Source organism: Egretta garzetta, unplaced genomic scaffold (assembly GCF_000687185.1).
Source record: "Egretta garzetta isolate BGI_Z169 unplaced genomic scaffold, ASM68718v1 scaffold326, whole genome shotgun sequence".
Taxonomy (NCBI): Eukaryota; Metazoa; Chordata; class Aves; order Pelecaniformes; family Ardeidae; genus Egretta; species Egretta garzetta.
In genome coordinates this window covers 2,661,195-2,684,003 of record NW_009260026.1, presented here as the reverse complement: position 1 = coordinate 2,684,003, position 22,809 = coordinate 2,661,195, and the positions used below count along the sequence as shown (strand labels likewise).

Here is a 22,809-nt window from a genome sequence, read left to right as displayed (position 1 = left end):
GCAGGGACCTGTCACTCTCCCGGCTGGCTGTGTAGGCATCGAGTTCTTGTGTAAAGTTTTGCAAATCTAAAGCAATGCGAACCCGTTTAAGTCAGTAACCCCATGGTGTCTTCCTGCTCTGGCTGACGTGTCAAACGGTGCAAATGATTGGGTCAAAGCGGCCGTGTAAGTAGGTGGTAGATGAAAGGGTCAAGTTCCCAAACTTTGGGATGCAGCTTGTTCCGTTCCCTTACATTTTAAGAATCTTGTTTCTGTTTCTGAGGTCTCTTTTTTTTCCTCTGCTTTATGGGAAGGATTATATGGGCTAGTGGTTTAGGATTATTTCCTTGTCTGATCATACCTGCTGATGTCAAAGTGGCTTTATTTGTTGTGTCCTTCTGTACTGCTTTAGTTTGTAATACAGATTTCTGAAGTGTGCTGCAGAGTGGAAAATTTAAGACTCCTGCCTGCAAAATGCAGCTGTCACAACCCTCAGAAGTAGGGGTAATAAATTGTCCAACACTATTATGTACACTTGAAGTAAGCACAGAAACTGTCTTCATTCTGCATCAAGCAGGTGTGCAGCTTGCACCCACTTCCCGATTTTATATTTTATGGAGGGTTATCGTGAGAGGCAGACATCCTGGCAAGAAATGCCTTGATTAAGTTGGTGCTGAAGGCTAGCAGGTGCAGGAGGGTAGCCTTGCTGTTACACTAGATCTGCTTGGAATCTTTCAATTTTTCTGAAGCTAGACTGTTTTTAAAAAACTGAAGTATCCTGAGCAAACCATATTCACAGGTCACTTTAAAATGCTTACTTGTAAAAAAAAAAAAAAAAAAAAAAAGTCGTGAGAAGATGTCTGGTAGGTATAAAACAATTACTGTCAGCTCACAAGCTGGAAGACTGATCGTTACAAAAGACTGGAATGTATACCACTTTCTAGGACTTTTCAAGGTGCTGACTCAGAATCAAGTACCATCATAACACAAAAATAAACGAGATGATAATTGAATTTGTCTTAAAAAAAAAAAGTACAGTAAAACAAGCTCTGGTTTCCATCGTCTGACATTTCCCACTCATGGGAGGAAATGAAACCAAAGCCACAGGTGATAATTCCAATTTGTGAAAGTAGTGGAGGTTGACATGTGTATGCTAAATTGGACAGCTTTAGGCAGGGTGGAATAACAGGGGAATGACCATTTCAGTTGTCTCTTCCCTGTCTGTGGCCAGCTTTCTCCATGTTCCTGTTTTCCATGAGTTCTCCCAGCCCTCATTTGCAGGGAGGGCTGTGTAGTGTCGGTGTAAGGGGAAATCAATAAAGGTGGGCCAGAAGTAGATGCACACAGGGAAACATAAGAATAGTGCAAGCATAGAGCGATGCTTACGTGGTGTACTCTCCTTGTTGGTCATCGTTTGGGGGTCAGAATCTCTCTGAACAAAGGGTAGTACTTTGGTTTTAATAATCCTTGTAGTTTTTCTGTGCACTTTTCCAGTTGCATCTTGAATTCACCTAAAAATTTTAGCGTCGACAGCACCCTGTGACGAACAGTTCCACTGGCTAACTGCCTGTTTCGTGCATAACCATCTGTGGCACCCATGAGCCTAACACCTGCTGGCTGGATTTGATACTCCTCAGTTCTGTTGTAGAATGAGATAGTGAACCCAATCCCTGTTCATTTCTTTGTGCCTGTAATGGATTTATGAACCATTTGTAATGGAAGTGCAGTCTTTTGTTATCTTCGGGTGTTTGATGGATATAGAATTTTTGGAAGAAAACCTATGAAATTTGTAATGGTCTGGTGAATCACTTTGTGCAGTTTTGAATAGACGTTTAAAAAAGACATTTAAAGATAGTTGTAAAAACACTATCATATCTTCAGTGTTCTTTCTTCAATCTCTGCCTATATAAGTCTATATCAAATTTACCATGACTCCTTCTATAGAGCCTTGTTGTTTTGAGAGCTGAGTAGAGTAGCTCTTTCATTCTTAAGTTTTAATAAACTTTTTTTTTCTATATTAATACATTTTCAAGTAATGCTGAATGTTCTGTTACAGTATGTGTATTACACATCTATTTACATATGTGTGATCTTGTAACCAAAGTGATTTTCTTTTATTAGCATCAGTTTTCAGGTAGCTTTCTGATTCCACTGTTAGGAAGCTGAGGAAAAAGTATGTGTTTTCACTGTGTGAGTTTTTAAGTTAATGGTAACAAAACCTGGCTGACTGATGGTCTTAAGACTGTTCATATAAACACAGTTTTTACCTTGTGTGATTTCATAGTAGATTAAGGGAATTGGCAGGTTTTAATGGAGGCTTATCTTCTGTTAGAGAGCCTAATTTCTCTAAATATAAGTAGGAGTCTTGAAGAAATTGTGTTCTAGGTTTATGCAAATATTTATTTATATATAGAACAGACATAAAAATTGAAGTAATAACTCCAAAGGTGTCTTTATCCTTTGCTTTGTCCACGCATATGTGCTGTTAGTGATATTTATATTCTTTGTCCTTAGCTGTAGGACTAAAGCAATTATTGTTAGATTGAATATTGAAAATCTTAATGTTTTGGAAATACAGCTGTGGTTGTGTTGTATTATGTTCCTGAAGTGTTCAGGTTTCTGATCAGAGGAGATTATAGATTACTAAAGTTAGTGTATGAGGTGAATGATGGGATTCAGAGTCAAAGGTTGCATTACCCTTGGCATACCCTCAGTAAGTTTGGAGATGACACTAAGCTTGGTGGAAGTGTTGATCTGCTGGAGGGTAAGAAGGCTCTACAGAGGGACCTGGACAGGCTGGATGGATGGGCCGGGGCCAACTGTATGAGGTTCAACAAGGCCAAGTGCCAGGTCCTGCACTTTGGTCACAACAACCCCATGCAGCGCTACAGGCTTGGAGATGAATGGCTGGAAAACTGCTTGGCAGAGAGGGACCTGGGGGTACTGGTTGACAGCCAGCTGAATATGAGCCAGCAGTGTGCCCAGGTGGCCAAGAAGGTCAACAGCATCCTGGCTTGTATCAGAAATAGTGTGGCCAGCAGGAGCAGGGAAGTGATCGTGCCCCTGTATTTGGCACTGGTGAGGTTCCACTTCGAATACTGTGTTCAGTTTTGGACCCCTCACTACGAGAAGGACACAAGGCTTATGAGGAGCAGCTGAGGGATCTGGGACTGTTTAGTCTGGAGAAGAGGCTGAGGAGAGGCCAGGAGGCTGAGGGGAGACCTTATTGCTCTCTACAAGTACCTGAAAGGAAGGTGTAGTGAGGTGGGTGTTAGTCTCTTCTCCCAAGTAACAAGTAATAGGATGAGAGGAAATGGCTTCAAGTTGTGCCAGAGGAGGTTTAGATTGGATATTAGGAAACACTTCTTCCCTGAAAGGGTTATCAGGCACTGGAATGGGCTACCCAGGGAAGTGGTCAAGTCAAAAGAAAGATGGGTAGACGAGGGGCTTAGGGACATGGTTTAGTAGTGGACAGGTATGGTTGGACTCTATGATCTTAAAGGTCTTTTCCAACCAAATGATTCTGTGATTCTACAACGATGATTACCCTGAGTTACTTATGTTTGTGCTGTGCAAACAAGTAACATATTTTCCCATTTTAAATGGCTGAAGTGATGGGACTTCCTCAACATCACTTAAAGAACATCGAAACGTTTTAATATTTCTATTATTCTAGTTTTCTTTTTACTTGAATACGTCTTGACTGGGGTGTGTTCACGCCTCACAAAAAGAGCTAGAAAATATTGTTAGCCAGTAAATACATTTATTAACTTTTTCTGTTTGCTCTTGTCTCATCAGGTAGCTCAACATGAACTTTAACTGTCAAGATCATTTAAAAGGTGAAGAGAACAGCACTTTCCCTTCTGACAGCTGGCTACAAGATTCTGAGTTTCTGCTGCAGTGCTATCCTATCCACTACCTTTTCCTAGAACAGGACATGGAGATGTGTTCCTTTCTTCATGCTGGGTGCTAATGAAGTTATTTGCTTCATCAGAGGAAATGCAGATCCATGAAATTACATTTTGTGCAGGTACGTTAATGATGAGGTTCAACAAGGCCAAGTGCCAGGTCCTGCACTTTGGTCACAACAACCCCATGCAGCGCTACAGGCTTGGAGATGAATGGCTGGAAAACTGCTTGGCAGAGAGGGACCTGGGGGTACTGGTTGACAGCCAGCTGAATATGAGCCAGCAGTGTGCCCAGGTGGCCAAGAAGGTCAACAGCATCCTGGCTTGTATCAGAAATAGTGTGGCCAGCAGGAGCAGGGAAGTGATCGTGCCCCTGTATTTGGCACTGGTGAGGTTCCACTTCGAATACTGTGTTCAGTTTTGGACCCCTCACTACGAGAAGGACACAAGGCTTATGAGGAGCAGCTGAGGGATCTGGGACTGTTTAGTCTGGAGAAGAGGCTGAGGAGAGGCCAGGAGGCTGAGGGGAGACCTTATTGCTCTCTACAAGTACCTGAAAGGAAGGTGTAGTGAGGTGGGTGTTAGTCTCTTCTCCCAAGTAACAAGTAATAGGATGAGAGGAAATGGCTTCAAGTTGTGCCAGAGGAGGTTTAGATTGGATATTAGGAAACACTTCTTCCCTGAAAGGGTTATCAGGCACTGGAACGGGCTACCCAGGGAAGTGGTCAAGTCAAAAGAAAGATGGGTAGACGAGGGGCTTAGGGACATGGTTTAGTAGTGGACAGGTATGGTTGGACTCTATGATCTTAAAGGTCTTTTCCAACCAAATGATTCTGTGATTCTACAACGATGATTACCCTGAGTTACTTATGTTTGTGCTGTGCAAACAAGTAACATATTTTCCCATTTTAAATGGCTGAAGTGATGGGACTTCCTCAACATCACTTAAAGAACATCGAAACGTTTTAATATTTCTATTATTCTAGTTTTCTTTTTACTTGAATACGTCTTGACTGGGGTGTGTTCACACCTCACAAAAAGAGCTGGAAAATATTGTTAGCCAGTAAATACATTTATTAACTTTTTCTGTTTGCTCTTGTCTCATCAGGTAGCTCAACATGAACTTTAACTGTCAAGATCATTTAAAAGGTGAAGAGAACAGCACTTTCCCTTCTGACAGCTGGCTACAAGATTCTGAGTTTCTGCTGCAGTGCTATCCTATCCACTACCTTTTCCTAGAACAGGACATGGAGATGTGTTCCTTTCTTCATGCTGGGTGCTAATGAAGTTATTTGCTTCATCAGAGGAAATGCAGATCCATGAAATTACATTTTGTGCAGGTACGTTAATGAGGGGAATTTTAAACTTTGTTATCATATCCTTGTTCTTATGTTTATATTGATAGAGCTCCTGGAAGTCCCTTTCAGGATTGAGTTCCAAGTGGTAGAGGTGGTTTTTGTCAGAGAACCATTACAATTTAAAGCTCGTCTGTAATTTCGTCATGTTCTTGAGCTGCTGCTGTGGTTATGAGGTTAGAAGCATAGTCAAGAAAACAGGTGTTGTGTGCATTCCACATGAATTGTCCTGCTGGGATCACATGCATGAACTCAAATAGAGATAGGTAAGTGTTTCTAGAATCATGGGTTTAATTTCTAGAATCCTTCACTCCAGCTCACTGATCTAGAGCAAGTCCTAAAGTTGTTTTGTTTTCTGTTTTTGTGTCCAGCTGATCAAAGCACTTTGTACAATAGGGAATTCTGTAGTGAGGTGTGTACCTGATAAAAGCCCAGAGGTATTCAGCAGATTACAGTGCTTCTGCTGCTGTTATGACTTTGGTGAAAGTCTGATATGTTGTATAGGTAAAATACGAGGGCATTAACTTGGAATTTGTTTAGCTAATGCGATGCATCTCAAAGCAGGTTGAAGTTTGACTGCTGATGAAGCTGAATTTCTTAAATTAAAAATTACAACCCATTTTCAATTTTTTCAGTATTACATGCCTCTTTCTTTCTGAGGAGTTGTCATGGTTTAACCCCAGCTGGCAGCTAAGCAATACACAGCCTCTTGCTCACTTCCCCCACGGTGGGATGGGGGAGAGAATTGGAAGGGTAAAAGTGAGAAAACTCGTGGGTTGAGATAAAGACAGTTTAACAGGTAAAGCAAAAGCCATGAATGCAAGCAAAGCAAAACAAGGAATTAATTCTCTCCTTCCCATTGGCTGGGGGGGGTTCAGCCATCTCCAGGAAAGCAGGGCTCCATCACACGTTAACGGTGACTTGGGAAAACAAACGCCATCACTCCGAATGTCCCCTCCTTCCTTCTTCCCCCAGCTTTGTATGCTGAGCATATGACGTCATAAGGTGTGGAATATCTGTGCCCCCTCCCAGCTTCTTGTGCACCCCCAGCCTACTTGCTGGTGGGGTGGGGTGAGAAGCTGAAAAAGCCTTGACTTAGTGTAAGCACTGCTCAGCAACAACTAAGACATCAGTGAGTTATCAACATTTTGCTCATCCTAAATCCAAAACACAGCACTATACAGTTGTAAATACCCTTGAAAAACCTGAATATTGATTATTATTTAATGAGTATCCTGAACTTTATAGGTAGTGGGAAATAGGGGAGCTGAGAGTTCAGGGAAAAAAATAGCTATTTCCTCTCCTATGAAGAAGCAGTGCTATTTTGGGAAAATTTGGATTCCTAACTTTTCAGAATACAGTCCTTCAGCTGCTAAGGCTTGTAAAGCACCCTTAATGTCATAGTTTGAAGGGTGCTGTAAACATGTCAGTATTGCACACAAAAGCATATTTCAGCTGTATTCAGAAATCTGTTTTCTTTTGCAGTTTTTGACTGTATGGAACTTGAGTAGCATCGTCTGAGGGAGGCAATTTATTTTTTTCATAATCTCTTAAGTGATACGTGTAGTATATGGTAGGAGTCTGCAGAGCAGTGTTAAGAGTTGAGGAAGTGTTTGCTTTGGCTTCATATAAATTCTGTCAGTTCGCCCACTTGTAAGAGGAGAAATTTGTGTACTGATACTTAGCAGAGAAGTAATCCTTCTTTTAATGCTTGTCTCGCTAAACTTTTGGATGTTTTGATTTAACGTAAGGTTTGAAGAACTTGGAGGTTTTAAAAATGTGTCTTCAGTCTTGAAAGACTATCTGCAGGCTATGTGTTTATACTGTTAAATGCTTGCTTTAAATTTTCTCCTTCTGATCGAGAAATGTTTATGTATATAACTTTTTCTTTTTTAAGTGACTATATTCCACAAAGCTTTGTTTATTATGCTTTGAAAATTAAGTACTGCAAAAGCTGTAGGCTTTGCAAGCACCATTTCAACCTGCTCAGTATTTGTGGAATACTGATAGACACATTTTGCAGATTTAAAGATGGAGACCCAGATAAGAAAAAAAGACAGTGCATGTTTAAGAAATTCTGTTGTGAGTTGGGAGAGCTGGATGACATTCCTTGCTGTCCTGATCCTTGGTTTCCTATTTGATAGTATGTTGTGTAAGTCTCTTTTGTCAGGGTACTTAAGCATGTACTCAGTAACACAGTTTCATGAAAGCCCATTAATATTATTGCTTGGCTGAGACCTGGATCACTTCTCCGCCTGGCATATCTTTACAGTACACATTTTTTCTTTCCAGCTATTGTTCTTGTTTGTTTAGACTATAATTGTTGTCTCACTAAACAAGAAGTCTCACAGCTTGAATGGTGCAAGTGCTACAGTAGTACGAAGGCTAAGTAGTAGTGTTTCAGTCTCCATGGGTATCTCTAGGTGAGGATTTATGGCAGTTCAGATAAAAATAGTTGAAAATGTGGCACTGATGACAGATGTGCTGCTGCTTTGTGGTTCATGTAGAGTAATAGGTCCTGTTTGAAAATCCTCGCCGTGCCTCGTTTTAAGCCTGAGCCCAGCATACAGTTTGGGAACTTTGATTAATCACAGTTGACTCTGTTGCTTTTGCTTTTACCTTAATTCTGATTCTTCCTGATTTGTGTTTTGTTGTAGGTTGTTGTTAACTCTGTTGGCAATGTCTATGATTTTATCTGCCTCTGTGGTCCGTGTGAGGGATGGACTCCCGTTGTCTGCATCTACTGATTATGACCAGAGCACGGGAACGCAAGAATGTAGAAAATACTTTAAAATGCTCTCAAAGAAACTTTCTCAGCTTCCTGATAGATGTACTCTGAAAACTGGGCAGTATAATATAAAGTAAGACTTCTCTTTTATATATCTGCGGTATCCTGGGTTGTGTCTGTAAGTTAAAAAGTTAATAGTTCACATTAGAAATCATTAATCAAACTAAGATTAATTCTTGGTAGTATTTATGTATCAGAAATTTAAAATTGAGAAATTGTAGAAAGATTTGATACTTACTCAAACTGATAGAAGTTCTAGTTTGAAATAGACAATATTTTTATAAATATCAAAGTCCTTGACCTACTAGAAGTATTTCTTTAAATTTCAAGGTTGTTTCTTACATGAAAATGACCAGACTTGTTCTTCATCATGCTAGTTCAACTTGTATTCTTTTTTATTTTTCTCTTTTTAGTCTACACAAATTTTAAAAAGTACCCAAATACTTTCATAACCCAGTATTTCTGAAAACTTGTGGTTAGGATGTTACGGAATTAGGCCCCTCTATTTTATCTTCAGGATTTCTGTTGAATTCAGAGAAAATGTGCCCTGAACCCCAAGCATAGCTCAATAATTATTTCATATGGCACCCAGGGAGTGAGGGAGTGGGAAGGGTGGGCGTGATTTTTCTAGTGTGAAGTAAAGCCTTGAATGGTTGAATGGAGACTACCTATCCTACTGCTCCATCCAGCTTGTTCACAACAATGTTTTTTGTTTTCTCTTCATGCTTTTATGTTCTGACATTTTTTTAATAACTATTCCTAAATTTTTTTGAGCTAGTCAATTTTATAGTGTACCTGCATGATGACACTGAGTAAGTAAGAATTCAGAAAATGCTCTTTTTTCCCCTTTGCAGCGTGAAACTTGGTTTATTGTAAAATAATTATTTGAATCTATTGTTTACCCAGAATTTTGCTTTATATGTGACCTTTCTCCTTAGTAGTGGTAACTAGGTACACCTGTGTGTACTTCGTAATTCAGTTGCAGTTTAGCTGAGCTAAATTCTGATTCTAATTTAGATATGCTATTTTAAACGAGGTGAGTAATTTCATCCTAGCCCCTAGCAAACATGTAGAAGTTACAGTGATGGGAAGTATACCACCTGAATGATCCTAGAAAGTGCTCAGCCTTCTCCGTCTCCCATTGGTATATGTGAGTTTCCAGCATTTGTCAGGATTAGGCCCAGCATGGATTAAATTTTTCCAGTCCACCCCCCATCCCCCCTCAATCTGAAGATAAGTATTTGTGGTTTTGGGATTCACCTGATCACATATTCTGCATTTGAGATGAATGAAAAGCTATTATGGGACAAACCTGCTGTGTTTCTGTACCCCAAAAGCTTTATGTTATTTTCTGTTCCATGTATGTGAAAGTGTGTATATATGTACACATACATGTGTAACACGTATTTTCATATGATTGTACAATGTGGTGTTAAAGTAAAACATTGCCTAAAAGTAAATTGTTTTTCTTCTAGAATAGTGTTGGACTTTTCAGTAAACATTAATTCCTTTGCTACTCCAGAGCAGTTTTTCCTTTTCTGATTAATGAATATGAGATCAGACTAGCAAAGCAGCAAATTACCTGCTTTTAAATTTGAAATTTTGAATTTGTTGTCTCAATTACAGCTTTATAAGTTCTCTGGGAGTAAGCTATATGATGTTGTGCACGGAAAATTATCCCAGTGTCCTGGCTTTCTGCTTCCTGGATGAGCTTCAGAAAGAGTTCATCACTACCTACAATATGATGAAGACAAATACTGCTGTCAGACCATACTGTTTTATAGAGTTTGGTAAGGATCTGGCTTAATGCACACAGAACAAAAATGTCCAAGGCAGTTTATAGCTGTATTTCAGGTGGATTTAGAATCGGATTTAACTCCCGTTAGAGTCAATAAAGAAATACTTCCGTTGGGCATTAAGTTAGGCTAGTAGAGTTTTATCCAAACTTGTTTATAATCTTCCTGTTCATTCTAGTAGGTTTTGGTTTAAGCCTTGTGTGACCAAATCTGGAGTTCATCTTCTCCTAGTTAATAATACTAGGAGTTGTTTGACTTCATACCTGTTGAAATACTTAGTCTGTAAAGGCACTGAGCTTCATAAATTTCTCAAGTAAAAGATTGCAAGTTCATATTTGCTCTAAGCTGTGCTGTAGCTTTTGTTCAGTACATGAAAGGGAGAGATTTTTATTTGTCTTATGATACAGCAAAGCATTTAGTCTTCTCTCATGCAAGCTCCAAATACAACTAATCTCATATATACCAGCTAACAGCTGTTACGGATTCCATTAATATCTGTCACTTTAATACTATATGTTAGGCAGTTATTTTAAATATTCTTATAAAACATGTTACAGTAAAAAGAACTGCAGTTTTAGAAATATGGGGAAGATATGTCAGTTGATTAATTCCTGTCTGTAATTCAGTCAGGCAATTTTTAATAATTTCTGTACAACGTTGTTGTCTTCCTTATGAAGATTTCTATGAACATTCCCCCTCACTCCCAATGCCTTCTTTGTTCTACTAGTTGTTAAGTTAGTCTGTTACAGTCTTTATATCTGTATAATGTGATATTTTTCTCCACCTGAATGTTTTGCAAGCGCGTTTCATACTCAAGTAAGTTTATACTTGAATGCAGGAGTTAATTTTTTTTCATAAGGATATTTAGTAAACTAATGGAAAAGCTAGAGTAAGTGCAGTAATTCTGTTGTATTAGCAATGCATTCAGTCTCATGCAGTGAAAAGTCATTAGTTTATTGACAGTAATTAGATTTCTAGAACTTAATTTTTTTTTACTGCAGAATTAAATATCCCATGATCTATTAGTCACAGAACAGAAATAGTATTAAAAAATCCAAGATAAATACAAGCATTTCAAACAATATATTGTGAAGTATGTAGTACATAAAGCTGCATGGTCTTGGATTGACAAAAATTAACAACAGTCCGTAAGAATATATCTTTTTATTTTAAATTTTACACAGATAATTTCATTCAGAGGACCAAACAGAGATATAACAACACACGTTCTTTGTCAACAAAGATGAATCTTGCTGACATGCAGACAGAAATCAAACTGAGACCACCTTACCAAATTTCCCCGTCAGAACTTGGTTCAGCTAATGGCTTTGCACATTTAGCTGTGGCAGAATATAAGGGTACTGGTAAGATATCTGCAGGTAAGTTTCAGACTTTTGTTTTTGTATCCTTAAATGGGACAGATGCAGGGTAGTAGAATTCAACTCTGATATTTTTTTCTTTAAAAAAAAGCTTTTTAAAGCATAAAGCTGCCATGGCCTTACATGTATTTTAGCTTAGATCTCTGCCCAAGGTGCGTATCTTCCCAAGGCACTCAGAGAGACACATGAGTCTATTCAATGGGCTGCTTTATTGAAGGAAAAAAAAAAATCTGCATGAAAATAAGCAAATGAAGATGAGCACTTAAGACGATGATCTTCTTTCTTTTTCTGACCTTTTAAGATTTATGAAAATTTTTATTGTTTCTGCCCGGTAAGACCCAATGATCACATAAGCTAAGATTGTAGTGTCAGGAGTTAGAGCAGCTGGAGGGAGAAGCATCGCTTTAGGAAGCATCTGTGACGGTGAATATCCAAAGAACTGTGCTGGCTAAAAGATGTAATCTCAAAAATAAGTGCCTCGTGTACGACACTAATAATAGCTATTTTGTATATACTTCCACATCATTTAAGTAGTCATTAATTTTTTTAAAACTTTAATTTATTTCATGTAGGAGGTAAATATGGAGTTCTGTGGTTGAACTAGGTTAAAAGTTTTGTGCTATGAAATGAATGCTCTGAATCAGCTTGAGGCCCACCTTTACATGTTTCCCAGCAGGACAGCAAACTCGCCAAGTCCTTGCACTAATAGGTGGACTCCACACATGTAACTGACATAATCTGATTTCAGTCTTCCAAGTTTAGTGAAGCAAAATCATAAACAGAATAAAAGGAAGTGCTGATTTTAATTAGTGCATATCTTCCCCTTTTTTCCCCAAAGTACCCCTGTCTATAAGGCAAGTTATCCTGGGCAGACATACCCGGGTGCTATTCACTTTACAGTGTCAGGGTGAAAATTGCAATTGTAAATCTAAATACTTCCTACAGTTCTGTAGTATAAGAGATCAGCTTAATTTTGTTCAGTTTTTATATATATATATGTGTATATATATGTATATATATATGTGTGTATATATATATATGTATATGACCTCTTTGCTACTATATTATCCTAATTACTTTACTTGCTCATAAGGATTCCTCTAGAAGATTGAAAACTACTTTCTACCGAAGATGACAAATAAGATCACTAGGGTGCCCTATTTGTACTGCTGGGATCCTGAGAATTCTAGGTGCTATGAGACACTGTAGAAATAGCTTACAGTCTCTGTATTTGCAATTTAACAATATTAGAGATAGAGTCTGGAAAATTAGTAAAGGAAAAGTGTGAAGGTGTTTAAATTGTTTAGAGGAGTGGAATCTTTTAAGCAGCACTTCAATCATCTACTGCGTATATGTGTGGGCTGTTTTTAAAGGTATGTAGTGCTGTGATACCATTCTTTTGCCACTTTTGATGCTTACATCATTGTTACCTCTTAATGTTTTAGTGTTATCCTGACTTGTGGAAATGTTATGGTGGCAGAAGTGGACAGCAGTTAACTCTGCAGATTGCTAGATTCAAATTGCCTGCAGTTGGAAAAAGAAAAAACAATGAGCCTGAGAGAATTTGGCCTGTGACACAACTGGCTGTATTTTTAAAGTTGTCCATGTAGTGGAAGATGAGCTTTTTACCACTTTTCTGAGTAAAGGTGTTGGAAGATCCTATGGGTCTAAATTAAAAGTAAAATTAAGTAAAGTTAAAATTAAAACAATAATTGGCAGATGATAGTCCAATTTTTTCTTCAGCTACCTCTCCAAAACTTGTCTCACAGAAGCAGTTCTGTGGTCCTCTTTTCTTTCTATGCTGACTTGCTTCTGGTTTTTTCCCTCTTTCACTTACTTTTAACTTTCTTCTTCCTCTGAATTCCGTAGATATCTCTGTTCAGTTATCCGCTTCCTTCCTTGAGTTGCTCTAGAAACTCACCGTCAAAGGGCTGTACATTATGAGACGTTTGCACTTTGCTCCTTCTTCAGCTCTTCAAATTTTAGAGTAACAGTGTCTTTTTTAGCAAGTGTGCTAATGGTTTTGTAATTCCTTACATTCGTCGTTTCTCTCCACCATTGAAAAGAACTTTCTTTGGATGTTTGCTGCCCACTTGGTTGGCTAGACCTCAAAGTTTCTCCATTGCTCTAAGCACAAATTCTCACCAAAATATGTGGTTTGCCTAGTGTAATTTCCTGAGTATGCTGTCCTGTAAAAAATATGACTTGCTATAAGTGAATTATGTTAAATCAAGTTGGGTAGCATGCAGAGGTAGGAAGTTAGGTAGATGCAAATCTTGTTCTGTTACACAGAATAGCAGAATTTGATTTGTTAGTTTTGGCTGTGCTGATGAAGGATTGTCTGTTACTTGCTTATACCTGTAACTGGATACGTATCCAAGGTCTAGTGTCTAGGCCTCTTATATTGTTAAAGTAATTGAAAATAGCAGCCATCATCCTTTAGTAAAAGTTGTGCTGTGTAGTGAGGAACAGGGCTGTGAAGCAGAAAGCATGCAGATTATGGACAGAATTTTGCTTCAAAGGTGAATGTAGGTGTTGGCAGGCAATAGAAATAGGGTGACAGTGTGCTGATGTGTGATGTTTTAAGTATTTGGTTAGGATAAATGTACTGTTTTCTGAGCTTTTTTTCAATGAAGGAGCGGTTCTCAAATCAACGTTACTTTTTCCTGATATTGTACTTAATTTTTTTTTTTTAATAAACTTTTTATTTTTAAATAAGCGTCCTTACAGGCAGTACAGTTTCTCACGTCATGCAAATTTCCTAATTTTTAATTTAAATTTCAGCATTTTAATCCAGAATTTGTGCTTTATTTGATCCTTTACTTGTGTTAGAGAGTTTTTAATATGGCAATTATAATCTCTCTAAGATTTATGGATGTACTGACTCAAGGTCAGCTGTCCTTTACCCTGCCTTCTCTGACACTCCTTCATTGTTCTGCTTTTGCCTTTTTCTTTTTTTTTGTTTTGTATTTAAATGACTCTTGTTGCTTTGGTTGTAACACTCAATTTATTAGGCCCTGAAGAGCTTAATGACATCAGTAGCGGTATGCAATGTCCTTTAAAGTTTCTGGGTTTGTTTTCATATTTTAGTAAGATTGAAAAGTTACTATTTTATGATCTTTCATAGGCCGTCTTGATTGAGCTGACAAGACTCTACTTGTCCTCTCATGGCTCTCCAAGAGGCATTTTAAATACTGTTTTAACATATGATGTTTCAAAATTACCCTGATACATGGGGAAAATGAGATTGTCTGGAGAGCAGTGAACTGATTTTATCCACCAGTTAATGAAATGCAATGACTTTTTGCTACAAACAGTCACAAACACCTTCAACTTCTTGACACTGTCTAGATGAGATGGTTTAAAAAAAACAAAACAACCAGTTACGAGTCATTGAAAAAGAATGGTTTGGTACGCAAATAACCATCTTTGACCTTAACTGAGTGATTGCTGGTAGTGTTCCTCTGATACACACTGGTTAGAAAAACAATCAGCTCTGAAAGTTAAACACGGGTTATGCTTTTATTTAAAAAAAACCTATACTGATTACACTATTAAATTCAGCACAAGTGAGTCAACTGGACTGATTTTGTGTTCTATTTTCAAGTTATCACACACTCGTAATTAGACAGCCCTGTCTGCTTATCAACACGAAATAGCTTTTGTCATTTTTTCTTTAGGTTCTATAACTTCATAAACTGTTTGGAAAGCTTTTTTCCTGGATCTGTGCAATGCAAACAACCAGGACTGACACCCCTCTCTCTACTAATGTTACAGTTCATTAACCTCATTGTTCACATCTTTACACTTCGTTGATTTGAACAGAATGATTTAAGTATGGCTCAGTAGTCCTATTGTTTTCCCAGTGTTGCCTAGACTATTAAGAGTTTTGCACTGTTTTTTCATATTTGCTTTCTGTTATTAATTATGGAAAGGGACGATAATGAGGAACATACACAACTGTTATGTACTTGTGACCCTAGTTAAGCCTGAAGAGTGAGTGTGCATGGAAAGAAAGTGGTTTTTAATTTTAATGTGTTTTGTAAGAGACTTCTAAGCACTATCTGGAAGGTCTGTATAAGATTGTAATATAGATACTAGTTTAGTTTCAGAGCTGTCTTTTTATTTGTGTCTTTGGTAGCACTCACTGGCTGTATTTTTTTAAGGTAGGGGACGGTAATAGCTTTGCCTCATAGTGTTCCATTCAGCAAACAAGCTAAATCTGTCTCAATAGCTCTGCTAATGCATTACTGTTAAAAAAAAGTGGAGGTTGTGAGAGGAGCTCTTAAGTACGTGACTTATTAGCTGGCTACTAATTGTGGACAGATTTCACTAGCAAATGCATCATTTGCCGTCAATTTCCTGGCATGTTTGAGCAGCTTTCAGTACCATACTGAATAAACGGAATGCATTGAGTTAAAGACTAAATATAATGAGACAATTATATACGTGAATTGAAGGAAAGTAGACTTTTTGTTAAACCTTGTGTTGAAATATTTAAAATATTTCTTCTTTTTAGAAAAAAAAAGGTTGACATTTTGTTGTTTGCTTCAGTGATCTCTTGAGCTAGAAGCCATTGAAAAATGAGATTACTGTTTTATTAAATTTCTAAAGACATTGCTTTGACCTTTGATATCTTTTTTTCATCATCTGCTTTGCAGCTCCTCATCAGCGTCTGGAACCTGTGACTCTGCCAGGGATTGTCTCATTTGTGCTTAGTCTATTATGTGGGGCTTTGAATTTAATTCGTGGCTTTCACGCCATAGAAAGTCTTCTCCAGGTATTGTACATGTTTATGAATTTAAGAGTTATGCATTATAGCAATCATCCCCTTAGGAGATGTTTGCCATATGAACTAAGTCTTGCCAGTTTTATTTTCAGAAATACTGTTTGTGAGGTCAGACCTCTGTTTATGAAACCTATATTGTTTGTCATCTATCTGTGCATCCTTCTTGAGTGTGATGCATCATCCATTGAGGCTGTGAGTTTCAAAAGCAGTAGAAGGTGGGTGGCCGACTCCTTCCCTAGGTACCTTGGGAGCAGTGAGTATGTGAACATAATGTTCTGTTTTCTAAATTTATGCCAGGATATGAGACGTTTCATTTTAATTGATGTTATTTAAAAACCCTTGAGAGAAATTATGAACAGCTTTGAAAATCTGGCCAATTTTTTGGAAGGGTCCACAGACCAGGGATCTTTAAACAGGTTTTATAAAATTCTTTTTTAGAAAACTTCTGTAGGTTTAGTTTGTTTGTTTTTAATAAACCTTCTTAAGTAGGATGCTTATTTCTTTGTGTGCCGAAAGGATCCACGTAAGGGAAACTGTCAAGTGATTTCTTGCACACATAGAAAGTTCATGTGTGTTACCACAAGAAAAAGGCTGACTTAACGTTAATGACTCTGCTGTTGTGGTGATTGAGGTAGAAACTAAAAACCCCTTGGAAGTTTTCTGAAAGAGAATGGGAATCTTCCTGCTTGGCGAATAGATAATCTTTTTATTCAAAGATATATCTGGACTTTATAACTGCAATGCTTTTGATACCTTGGTAAAGAGGATGGCTTGTATTCCAGTTGTCTTACATAATTATTGATATCTGTAAGGATTTAATAAAGCAGTAATGTTTGAGGTCTCAGCATTTCCTGAAGACTAATGAACAGCGTTAGTGAAAGTGATCCATTCTAGGTCCTTCTTTTGAGTTGTTTTTGGTTTGTTTTTTGAAGAAAACCCAAGAATGAAATAGTGAACATGCATCTCTACTTTACCCCAATTAGATTTTTCTGTGTTATGCACAAGTCTCTCAGTTTATAAATAGGAATCAATTTAAAGTACACTGTAGTACAAATAGTACTGAACAGATTTCTACCACTTAGTGTAATGTTTCTAGAACTTGCTTTGTTACCTTTCCGCAGCTGATTTTTTAAAAAGGAATGCCAATGTTAGATTAACTTATTTAAGTGATGATAGGACAGCCAATTAATTTATTCTATATGTTATTGCACCTGGAGGTAATAGATGGCAGTACAGATGGAAGATATTTTTTCATTTCTGACAAAAGAGGCATACTAAAAATCCATTAAAATTTCTCTTAATTTACTTTATTATGTAAAAATCCACAAGGTTTAGGGAGAAATAATCCAAAATGTGATTAATGGAACTTCTTCCTTGAAGTCATTCAAAAGCTTCTCTCTGAATTAGTGTTTACTTTGTAATCAGTGTTTTTATTTGGGTGTTAGCAAAACTGTTACAACCTGTAGCTGTACTCCAGCAAATATGCAGTGGCACCGAGGCAAAGATTTACATATGGTTTAGGACCGTAGTGCATTCTGTAGGTAAGTTTTATGTGCAGACATACAAACTTCTTCCTAGCCAACACTGTAGATGGAAATGCTTGACACTGAACATACTCTGAGCAGAAAGAAGTTGTGGTTCCAAATGGACCACCTTCTCAAAATGATACTCGCTTTCAAGGAAGAACATTTTCATGAAGACAACCCATTGTTTTCCTGGGAAAGTTTTTGATTGTCGCAGATGTTTGTTGGAAATGCAGCAAGAATAATTACTGAGCATGTAAATTTATTCTGCTTGGCTCTATAGAAACTATAACAACCCGTTTGAATAAGTTAGAAGGATTTTTTTTTTTTCGTTGTTTTTTAAACGCTTAGTAGAAACATCTATCACTTCAAGTAAATTTTTCCATCTTTTACTTCAAGAAAACTTAATTTTCCAGTAATCTCTGATAAATTTAGGTGGCTTTGTTGTTTGTTCTCACTGCCATGAACGCAGAGCTGTCTGCATTATTCTCTGTGTAGAATTTTACCACACCCTAGTGGACAGTTTGTCTTTTCCTTTTGTCTCATTTCCATTTTGTGAAGCTGGAGGAAGGCACAATTCTACAAAGTTGATAGTAAAGGTAGTTACCAATGTTAAGACTTGAATTTTCAAAGGCATCTGGAGAAGGTAAGCATCCAGTGTTAGAGCTGGACTGCTTTTAAGGCTTTTGAAAATCTTAGCATGAGTTGTCTGTTGTGAGTAACTATTTTCGTCAGATTCCAGGTCACAGTGGTTTTGTTCCAGGCATGTAAGTAAGCGATGATTAATGCTAACTTTTTTGGTTTAGCATAGTATAGGATTTATTATAAATCTTTATGTGAGACAATTTTAATATACAACAATAACTTGCATACTGTAAATATCAAGTATTTCACTGAAATGTATAACATAGCTTTTTGTTTTATTTTCACAGAATGAAGGTGAAGATTTCAGCTATGTTATTGCATTTTTTCTTGGAACAGCAGCCTGTTTGTACCAGGTGTGTTCTTCTGCTTGCATATTTCACTAGAGTTTAGAAGCATTACCCAGTCATGCATAAATGTCATCATGTTTTCTTAAATGTCACGGATACTTGAATAGGGTGATTATGAAAATAATTTCTGCTCTGTTTTATTTCATTAATCATAAACTATCATACTGTAGATTGATATAAAGAGCTTCTGTTTGCTGGCATTTTTCTCCAGTTAGCTGATTAAGAGATTTGGTGCATTTTTCTGTCTGGAGCTTACAGTCTATATCTAAAGTCACAAGCAGTAAAGGTTGTATCATTTCCTTGAAGTAGTAGTTTCATTGTTCAAGTAACTTAGCCATCTGAACAAATGTCTTACTGCTTCTTTCCTTTGCGAAGATTTGAAGTAAATACAGTAATACCTAGGCACTACACCCCAGAATTTTCCTCACTTTATACATTATTGTGCATGTCCTTCCTTTTCAAAGCTTTCAGCCACTTTCCACTATGTTTTCCTTCTCCTGCCTGATATTTCACGTTACATTTTGCATCTGTAGGTTTTCCCTTTCTGCATCTGAATTTGACTTTCCTATATAATTTGTAGCAAGGTATCCTGGTGCCTATTGGCATTTGGCATTCAGTGACACTGCTGTTACATTTAGCTATGGCTATGATGTCTGTCATGCTCAATTGCTGTAATTATAATTCTTCTGACTTTTAATCTCTTGCACTTGTGGAGTATGCAGTTTCTACTTGTTTCTGTGTGCCAATGCTTAGGACAGTGTCAGACCATAGAATAAAATAATGCCTCAGGATTTTCCTTTTATATCCTCAGCCTTTCTATCAGTCAGCCTTTTGTCCAGGTTACCTGTAATCTCCATTCTCTATAACTTCTCTCTAGCAAAATGACACAGTACAACTTGTGTTCTTCACCACTTGTTGACTTTTCATCAGTTTGTGCCTTAAATAATTCTTCAGATTGGTGTTACTTTTCCATGCCAACAGTCTGTTCCATATCAGATAAGGTGGAGCTACTCCATTCTTTTTTTGTGTGAAAAATACACATTCTTTCCTCCTCTCCCAAATTAGAAACCTTGTTCTTTATTAAGTATTCATGCCTGTGCAATGAGACATAAGGACATATGTCTTTCTCCCACTGTCTGACTTGAATAGAGCTGTTTAAAGAAAGAATCCGTGCAGCTTGGAATGAAGGCTTTTTCTTAATATTCAAAATATATCTGTTGAGACTCTTGTTCCGCACCTTCTGGTGTCATTCCTACAATATGTAATTGGTCAGTTTTCAGAACTAAGAGGGCTGTCAGTTCTCTGACATGTTCTAATGGTTTTGTGCCACACTTAGAAGTTCAGGAGATTAATTCTGTATGTTACACGACAGCATGTTTCATTGCTATTCACCCGCAAGGCATCCATAATGCTGTATTGTCTTGTTCAGTTAATAACAACATAGCACTGTGTTTCTCTTCCTAGTTTCGAAAAAAATGTTTGTAACCTAGGTGTGCAGGCAAAAAACAGGGCTTACATGGAATATGATGTTTTAGGCTCGATGATATGTCTAGTGTTCCTCCATGGTTTCTATCTACTCTCTTCTGAAGAAGAAAATGTACAAAAGTAACAAGTGTCTCAGTCATACCCAAAGTGCAAAGCGTTCAGGAGCTGAGCCTTCAGTCCTTTTTTTTTTAAATTTATTACAAAAAAAAGATCTTCCCTGAAGTAGCACAGAGGAGCCTTCTACATAAAAGCAAGCTCAGTAATTGCCATGCTAACACTTCCCTTTAATAGAAAAAAAACCCCAAACCCTCATGAACTTTGTAACAGCACTTCTTATAGTATGGTGTAAAACCCACAGTGTTTTGGCCTTTTGACTGGTGCTCTGTTTTGTAAGTGGCAAATCTTCTAGCACCTCAAACCTAGACTAATGAAAAGATAAGCCTCAGAATTAATTTAAAACAGAACTTCAATAAAATTCACAGTCATTTATCATCATGTTGCAGTAACATTTTTAAACTTCTGTAGTATTTTTATTTTTTAAACCTTCGTATTTATTAATCATTTTGATGAAGCATATCCTGACTCTCATTTTAATCTTGGAAGCAGTTACACTTCTTCATGTGTTGTCAGTGGAGGCGATGACGCTAGGAAATTATCTGAATTCTTTTTGCTGAGATACTAGTACCAACTAATGCTCTTTTAGATGTGATTTGTAAAACTGTCAGCACAAGTTGCATTTGCTCTGCTCGGAATGGCCAAGCGCGTTCAGAGGAATTCCATCTTGATTCTGAAACATGCGGATTACTTATCTGTAGTTTAAGTCTGTTTTGGAGGATGGACAGACAAATCTTACTGATGCTGTCAGTACTCACATCTCTGAAGATGTTTAGAAATCCGGAAATTACAAGTAGTTTTGTTAATCTCAGCCACACTTACAGTGGGAATGCATGCTTTAGAAGAAAGTGGTTGACTTTCAAATAGAATATAAAGTAACCTGAATAAATTGGGTTGTTCAGTTGCAAATATACGATGCTTTGGCCCTTTTTTGAGGAACATGAAAAATGAAAAAAATGTAAGTAGAGGTTCTTTGACTGATAAAACGTGGCAAATGCCCAAGAAGAACAGAAATGACACTTAGATAATCTGATGATGGATGCTGTTAAAAAAAATTGGTGTGAGCATAGTTATATATCCACAGATTTGGAATACAAAGTAAGCCTGAGTGATGTTGTTATCTACCTTGAAGCGCAGCAAAAACTTCCTTCAGCAGACAGAAATGGCTAGAATCCCTTGGGGGGGGGGGAAACAATTTTTTTTTGCAGAAGTCAAAGAAATAGTTAGAACAGAAGTAAAAATAATGTTTATATCAAAGCTATGTCCTTTTAGAGGTGAAAACTGAGGTGGGAGGCTTGAGCAGGTTTCCAGTTGCAGCGGAAGAAGGCAGAGTAGGGAACTGTGGGTGGGCTGACGTTCTATGTTACACCACAGCATGCAGAAACTGACCCTTAGAATGTGGTAGAATTACAGTAGAGTTGTGTAGTTCTCTGGTGTTCCATCTTGCACCGGCTGAAGAAAGGCAGTGGGTATTTGTGGACCTCTCCACATCCACCAGCTAACCCTCTGCATTAACCCTGGCAGGTTGGTATCCAGGGGATTGCCCTGTGCCGAGTATTCCTGGCTGCAGGGCCCCGGTATTTTCCCTGCCCTTCCCATTGCTTTGCCTGAAGAAGTCTTAATGCTGGCTTTTTTTCCTTCTCCATTGCTCGCATGCAGCAGAGTGTATTTTGACCAGAGATTGCCAGGAACATCCACTTGCCTTTGTCACAGGCCACTCATTACTGCAGGTTGTAATCAATTATTATGCAACAGTTGCTCTCAAAGAGGGTTTAATGGAAAAGCAAAATGTAGCCTTGTATTGGTGTCAGGTGCTTTTCACCCTTCCGTGACTGCTAAATTGATACTGTTCCTATATGTGTGGTTTAGACTTTTAGTTGGTTTGGGTTTGTAAATTCTCAGTGACCAATGGTGTTTCTTCAGTGGAAGTTATTTTCCATGCGATAATCTGATTCCTTTTTCATTTCTTGACAGTGTTACCTGTTTGTATACTACACGGGCTGGAGGAATGCCAAATCCTTCCTGACTTTTGGGTTAATTTGCCTGTGTAACATGTATCTGTATGAACTGCGCAACCTGTGGCAGCTCTTCTTTCATGTGACTGTGGGAGCGTTTTCTACCTTACAAATTCGACTGCGACAACCACAGGGAAAGTCCCCTGATTACAATGTCTGACAAGGCCTGGAACATTTAGAGGCAGTCATGTTCCAACAGTTAATCACTCTCAGGAATGTAAAGCTGTTCTCCAAAAGAAGAAGCTGTCTGGATGGGGCTTTTTTTTTTTTTTTTTTTTTTTTTTTTAAATAAAGCAATGTAAGATGCCTGTGGATGTCTTTCACTTGGTGGTTAAACCTTTTTTTTAAGAAGGCCACAAAAGAATATGGGACTAGAGGAGAAAATGGGTCATATCCATGCAGTGAAATGTTTGTAGGGACACCAAGTTTGGGGAATTTGACTGGTGGCATAAAAAAAGCTTAATTTGAAAGTATGCTAATGGAAGGAATGTATAGAGTATGTGTTCTGCATATCATGCAAGCTCTTTACTTCCAAAATCAGTTTTGCCTTTGTAAGGCAGTAGGGGATAGGCTAAATAAATAATAATAATGCTATTGCATATTAGAAAACTAGATTTGGAATATGTAAGATACTAAATTTTGGAATGTTTTGTTTCACATTGGCATATATGTGAATGTTTTCTTAA

General features: G+C 37.7%; 1 protein-coding gene across 2 annotated transcripts; it reads left to right on the top strand.

The window, feature by feature from the left end:
* Positions 1-47: 47 nt before the first annotated feature.
* On the top strand, positions 48-22,397 carry SEC22A (SEC22 homolog A, vesicle trafficking protein). 2 transcript variants are annotated; one of them, XM_035896314.1, is made up of 8 exons: positions 48-165; positions 3,778-4,009; positions 7,900-8,103; positions 9,657-9,820; positions 11,011-11,205; positions 15,867-15,985; positions 18,450-18,515; positions 22,083-22,397. In XM_035896314.1, exons 3-8 carry the CDS (start codon positions 7,922-7,924, stop codon positions 22,281-22,283), a joined length of 927 nt encoding a protein of 308 aa, XP_035752207.1. In that variant the 5' UTR covers positions 48-165; positions 3,778-4,009; positions 7,900-7,921; the 3' UTR covers positions 22,284-22,397. The 2 variants fall into 2 exon arrangements, with proteins under 2 accessions (XP_035752207.1, XP_009639159.1); XM_009640864.2 differs by lacking the exons at positions 48-165; positions 3,778-4,009 and adding an exon at positions 4,999-5,227.
* The last annotated feature ends 412 nt before the right edge of the window (positions 22,398-22,809 follow it).